Source organism: Schistocerca gregaria, chromosome X (assembly GCF_023897955.1).
Source record: "Schistocerca gregaria isolate iqSchGreg1 chromosome X, iqSchGreg1.2, whole genome shotgun sequence".
Lineage (NCBI taxonomy): Eukaryota > Metazoa > Arthropoda > Insecta > Orthoptera > Acrididae > Schistocerca > Schistocerca gregaria.
The window spans coordinates 628,844,323-628,851,016 of record NC_064931.1 but is presented as its reverse complement, the minus strand read 5'-3'; the positions used below and the strand labels follow the sequence as shown (position 1 = coordinate 628,851,016).

At 36.2% G+C, this 6,694-nt stretch overlaps 1 protein-coding gene across 1 annotated transcript; it reads right to left on the bottom strand.

The window, feature by feature from the left end:
- Positions 1–317: 317 nt before the first annotated feature.
- LOC126298248 (uncharacterized) lies at positions 318–2,114 on the bottom strand. The gene is made up of 2 exons (XM_049989552.1): positions 2,071–2,114; positions 318–819 (listed from the first exon to the last, which is right to left on the bottom strand). Exons 1-2 carry the CDS (start codon positions 2,112–2,114, stop codon positions 318–320), a joined length of 546 nt encoding a protein of 181 aa, XP_049845509.1.
- Positions 2,115–6,694: the final 4,580 nt, after the last annotated feature.

Below are 6,694 nucleotides of genomic sequence, written 5' to 3'. Positions count from 1 at the left end.
TCTTTCTCTTCCTCCTCCTCTTCAGTTTCTTTCTTCCCTCCATTCTTCCTAGCCTCTTTCATTCCTTCTTCCTCACGCATTTCTCTTTCCGCTCTTGTCCTGCATTTATTACTTGTTAACAACTTTGACTCTTTCCTGCTGTCCTTTCTAACCGTTTTCTTATCTTTACCTCTACCAACTTTCCAGGCTACTTCCCACAGCTTCTTCTCTTCTTGCGTTTCGTCAGCTGTTCTTGTGACGTTCGGCCGTCAACATACTAAAAGGAATCTCGGTTTGCTCTTGTCCATTTGTAATATTTTAAAGATCTCTCTCTCCATCTAACTGACACAGTTCTCCATTAATCTGAGCATTGCATCAAATTCTTCATCCTCTGCATCTTCCATACTACTGTTGCTGCCAAGCTTCTCCTCCTCCTCTCTATCTAGAACGTGTTCCCTCTCGGCTTCTCCATCTCTCATCTCCACATCATCTCTCTGCACATCCCCTTCTGTTGTCTCTTCGCTTCCTTCTTCCTCTGGGTCTCCTTCTCCCACTTCACTCAAGATCTCCCTTTTCGTCATTAATGTCCTCTTCATATTTCTCCTCGTTACCCTTCTTTCTCTCTTCACTACCGCTGTCGAGCCCACCAGATCCTCTTCCTCCTCCTCCCAAAATTCATTGTCTTCCTCCCTTCGTTTTCCTACCTTGTCCCTCTCGTCAATATCGCCGTATTTATTGACATGTTGCTTCTTTCGTTCCTCCCTCTTTTCGGAAACAACTTCTGCTCCTGTACGTTCTTTGTGTCTAATTAATGATCTAATTAACTCCCTCCTGCCCCCTCTGCAAAAGCAACTTCACATCATGAACTTCCTTCCTTTTGTTTAATAGCTTTTATGTCTTCATTCGTCTGCCTTATCCCTTCCAATAAACTTCGATGTGCGACGACTCCGCCTCTCCTGCATAGCAGCGTTTATTGCCATATCTCCAACCATTGGGTATTTCGCTTCGTGCAGAACCAGAGTTCACAGGAAATACGGGCCCCACAATGAACTGGCGACGTCACACTAGTTGCCTTGACCTCGCGAATGGGCGGCTACGTCAGTATGTCAATTAAAAGATACTTAATAAAGTCCTTAACTTTGTCATATATTAGCAGGAGCATGAGTTTATTTAAACTCCAGCTACGAAGTATTAAAGTTGTCTCAAATAAAAAATTCCTCCCCTCTGGAAACCGTTGCTCCAATTCGTAAGACGTGAAGTGTCAGGTGCTGTGAAGTCCGTCACAGGGTCAGGGTATCTCGCTGGTCCCATAGTAACTTAATTGACGTCACGTAAGCTGACTTTGGTTTTTGCTTCTCCTGTCTGGTTTGGATATGTGACGTCAATTTTTTTTGGAGGGAGCGTCTTCTCCACCTGCGATTTCCCGCCCCTTCACACAGTTGTTGACCTCATTCAGTATGTATACATTGTCGCTCTCCTTACTCCGTCGCTGTGTTTTGTTGCAAATGTTGGTAAATATTTTTTCTCTTCGCCGGCCTGTGTGTCCGAGCGGTTCTAGGGGCTTCAGTCTGGAACCGCGAGACCGCTACGGTCGCAGGTTTTAATCCTGCCCTGGGCATGAATGTGTGTGATGTCCTTAGGTTAGTTAGGTTTAAGTAGTTCTAAGTTCTAGGGGACTGATGACCTCAGATGTTAAGTCCCATAGTGCTCAGAGCCATTTTTTCTCTTCACTGTCTGGTTTTCGTATACACATATGTTTTTGGAGTCGTAATAATGGTCACATGTGCTTTGCTGCCTGCACCAAACAATCGACCCTAAAACCCATTTCATGTTTTTGCGGACCTTCACATACGCCTTTCTTAGTTTCTCAATAGGTTCAAGTTTTGATCCCCTTCCATCTCTTCTCTTTCTGATGCTCTTCCATTGGTATCTTCGCACTTGCCTTTACCTCGATCATTTCGACCGCTTCTTCCTCATCCAAAGTTTATATTGTTTTCTCGTTGAACGATGAATTTAATTCAAGGATGGTTAAAATGGGGTATGATCCTTACAGTAATTTCCTCAAGAAGCTTTCTTTATCCTTGCAAGTACCTCCTACCACTACCGCCTGCAGACTTCTCTGCAATTGCTTCCATAACGCTTTATCTTCTTAGAATATATGTACAAACTGTCACCGCTGTTCCCAGAGAATTTACACCAGTAGAGACTGAATTTCTGCTGGCTGATAATTTTCCATAAATTTCTGAATAAATTCTTCAGTGTTTCGACATTAGTTCTCCCGCACTGACAGTCGCTTTTCGTTAAACTACTTCCCACTTTTACAATGCGCAACAGAATTTCAAAAGCCAGAAATTGTCCCTCATTACGACGCATTGTGGTGAAATTTGGTGCCATATGACATCATTAACCCATCTTACACGTCACTCGAACTTGTGAGCTCCGGCCTTTTCTTTTTCGCATGCGTCGACACCTTGCTCCCTGGAGCGGCGTCGAGCCCGATGGTGACGTGCAAGGCGCCACGCTTTTGCACTATTGCGGAGGAAGACAGTGTACAACTTCGAGCCAAATTTCAAACTTCGTCGTCGCAGTGGGAGACAATTACGGTGTTTCAATAAAAGTGGTCGTTTGATTCTGTTCCAGAGTGTATTTTCTTATCGTCTCCCACTGTGTTGGTACGATTCTCCTCAATCCGTCCACAAATTCTTTGGTTTTTACAAACCGTCCTTCACTAAATTCTAGGCTGTTGAATTTAGCATTCAGAGAGCGACACTCAAGATTCTGATATGGAACCCGACATATGACAACATTTTTCGACCGTTTTTGTAGTTTACTGACTTTATTTTTATTTATTTATATTTATATTTATATTTATTTATATTTATTACCATATTCTCTTCCTGTATGGCTTCTGTCCTTTTCCGGTTTCTTCATACTTTTCGGTAATTTCTCACATGCTACACTCTACCGATTTAACTTGCTCAGATATTTCTGTTTGTACCTGACCTACAACAAATGTGATGCTCTTTTCAGGTGTCTCCTCTGTATTTTTACTTTTCTCATTCACATAGAATGATAAAAACTGATACCTATCAATTTTTTACATTAACTAAGAGTAAAATTTTTATTAATCAATTGCATTTAAATGCTACAGTATACCATTAAAGGCAATTAAATTATCATTTTCATCAGTAATATTTATTTCTAAACGATGACTTGGGTCACCAAACTCAAACTTAGGCTTAAATCAAGCAATAATATTTGTCTCTTAATGAAAATAATCACCATTTTACAAACATTCCATCAGTTAAATTAAAATTAATATTAATAAACTTGAATGGAATAATTTTAATAATATCTTTAGCAATAGTTTTTTTCATGAGAGGGAATGGTTTTTCCAGTATTACCTTTTATATCAATAAATAATTTAACATTGCTCTCAATAATAAGTCGATTTAAATTTTCATCTGCTTTAATGGATACATTAGGTTTTTTGTATAAATAATTTTTTCTAAACCTTTTCAACTATGTTGACCAAAATGAATTACTATCATTTCTTCATCATAATATAGTTAACTGTATACTTTGGTGTAGATTTGGAGTTAAAAATTTTGTATGAGTACCAACCAGTGCAACATATTTTTATCTATCTCTTGTAGATAAAGACAGTATTTTTTATTTTTTATTTTTAGAACAGATGACCTACCACTAAGTTGAAACAGGGGATGGGAGACTGATTTAATACTATTTAAAATTTTACTAATTTATTGAACAGATTGCAAATCAAAAATAAGAGTTCCAGAGAAGAAATCGAAAAATAAACATGGTAAGCTTTTACCAAATTCTATTCAGTGTGCAACAATAGGACCAAACACATGTGGAGAAACAACACTAATGATAGATAGTAATATTTTAGCTTCAGGATGGTTAAATAGGGATAAAATCACTCATTTATATGTTTACTCATAAAGTTTCAATCAACAAAATATTAAGAAGTTATAAAAGTGTGCAGAGAGATGGAAGACAAAAATAATGAGAAGAATACTACGTTTTTTGAAAACAATGGTGATATCATAGTATTAGATACTTTTGAAGATAAGTCACTCATTTTATTTCATGATTTTGTTTTTGAAAATCTAGCTATAGTTGAAGAATATTTTACTAGAGGCAGACATAAAGAAATACACAGTTTTATTTACCTCAGAAATAGTCAGAAACTCCTCAGCAAGTAGTTAGAGACAACCTAAATTTGTAACATATTTTTAGACAAGGTGATACAAATTTAAATTGTATTTACCTTAGGTTTGTTAGTGGAGATTTAAGATTTGATGATTTTAAAGAAGCCTGTAGTAATCATTGGAATGGGGGTAAGTTCAAATTTTTACAATAGACATGAATCGAAATCCTAATGAAGGCAAGTAAAGAGAATTTAACAACACAGTAAACATAATTTCTAAACATGTTAAATATAAACACAAACATTTAAAAAAATTTCACAGCTTACTAAACATAAATGTTACTACAAATACCCCTTTAAAAAAATTAACAACATAATGAACATAAATACCAACATTAAACATATATACAAATGTATTAAAAAGACATTTTAATGTTTTTTGTCTTTATTAAATGTTTGCAAAATGTGACCCATAAGTTATTAAAAAAGCTAGAAAAGAGGAAACAGAAAGGAGGAATTGAAACAAGCATTTAAAGCATGGAAGGAAGCCCTGAGAATTGAGAACAAAAAATGTAAGTGAGAAGTTAAGGCTCTTATCGATACAAATGCACAAATAAACCAAGGAACTGAAGGTTTAGGTGATGAAATTCTGAAAGCTATTGAAGTAAATAAAGAAGTTGAAAAACAAATAATTACTTATGAGTATTCTCATTAAGAGAAATTTGGATATATACCACAAATTAAACAATATGATAGTAACAGTAAGTATTATACATAAGTGAATGACAAGTACAAGAAGAACTGAAAAGGTATGAAGAAGGAAAAAAGTAAAAAAAAAATTCGAAGTAAAAAATAAATATAAGTCAAAGAATGTTGAAGTATATTAACAATAGTGAACATAAAGTTTCTGGATTAAAATGCAGAAATACATTGGTAATTTACCAGTAAAATTTGATGGAGAAAGAGAATATAAAGGAACAGATAGATTGGTAAATCTTTCAACAGAAAACATAGTACTGTAAATTATATGATTCTAACAATTTATCGAATTATTCTAAAATATTACTTGCTTCAAGAGCATTATATTCCGAAAATAATTTAAATGAAGTAAAATCAGATAGAGGAATTAAATATAATAACTCTGTAAAACAAATTGTAGCTATTTATTTTTCAGAGTTAGCAGTACATTCATCAAATGATGAGGAAATGGGTGAAGCATTCATAAATATGACATACAGAAAACCAGTTGAGTGTGTATGGATGAATGATGTTAGGGGTGTAATTGACATACTAGCTGCAATTCACAAAGGAGAATGGAAAAGACTTAATGAACACAATTATATATTTTTATTATTGGTTGCTTAACATATGTGACAGCTGCAGTCTCGATGGCTGGAGGAGCATCTGCTGTAGCTAATGTGGTAATAAACCAGATAAATGTGATAACTGGAGGATCCAAAAAGACACAACATGGCAATAGAGATGAAGTATGCTGCAACAAAAAGAAAAAATTCCAGAAAGTAATCGAAGCTTTACCTAATGCATTAAGTAATTTTGATATAGAAATACTTGCTGCATAACTAAAAAGCAAGAATTTTCGTGGTAATATTATGATAGATGAATTACCTAAGGAGTCACAAAAAATTTTATCTGTCATAGCTAATTTTGATATTTCTGATAATGTTGGCATTCATTGTATATGTACTATCTACATGACTACTCTGCAATTCACATTTAAGTGCTTGGCAGAGGGTTCATCGAACCACAATCATACTATCTCTCTACTATTCCACTCCCGAACAGCGAGCGGGAAAAACGAACACCTAAACCTTTCTGTTCGAGCTCTGATTTCTCTTATTTTATTTTGATGATCATTCCTACCTATGTAGGTTGGGCTCAACAAAATATTTTCGCATTCGGAAGAGAAAGTTGCTGACTGAAATTTCGTAAAAAGGTCTCGCCGCGACGAAAAACGTCTATACTGTAATGACTTCCATCCCAACTCGTGTATCATATCTGCCACACTCTCTCCCCTATAACGCGATAATACAAAACGAGCTGCCCTTTTTTGCACCCTTTCGATGTCCTCCATCAATCCCACCTGGTAAGGATCCCACACCACGCAGCAATATTCTAACAGAGGACGAACGAGTGTAGTGTAAGCTGTCTCTTTAGTGGACTTGTTGCATCTTCTAAGTGTCCTGCCAATGAAACGCAACCTTTGGCTCGCCTTCCCGACAATATTATCTATGTGGTCCTTCCAACTGAAGTTGTTCGTAATTTTAACACCCAGGTACTTAGTTGAATTGGCAGCCTTGAGAATTGTACTATTTATCGAGTAATCGAATTCCAACGGATTTCTTTTGGAACTCATGTGGATCATCTCACACTTTTCGTTATTTAGTGTCAACTGCCACCTGACACACCATACAGCAATCTTTTCTAAATGGCTTTGCAGCTGATACTGGTCTTCGGATGACCTTACTAGACGGTAAATTACAGCATCATCTGCGAACAGTCTAAGAGAACTGCTCAGATTGT

Bases quoted from the DNA above. Each gene is read 5' to 3' on its own strand.
- LOC126298248 (XM_049989552.1), bottom strand. From the start codon at position 2,114: ATGGAAGCAATTGCAGAGAAGTCTGCAGGCGGTAGTGGTAGGAG. The intron at 820-2,070 runs GTACTTGCAAGG...TTGCTTTTGCAG, and splicing joins GCAGGCGGTAGTGGTAGGAG to AGGGGGCAGGAGGGAGTTAA.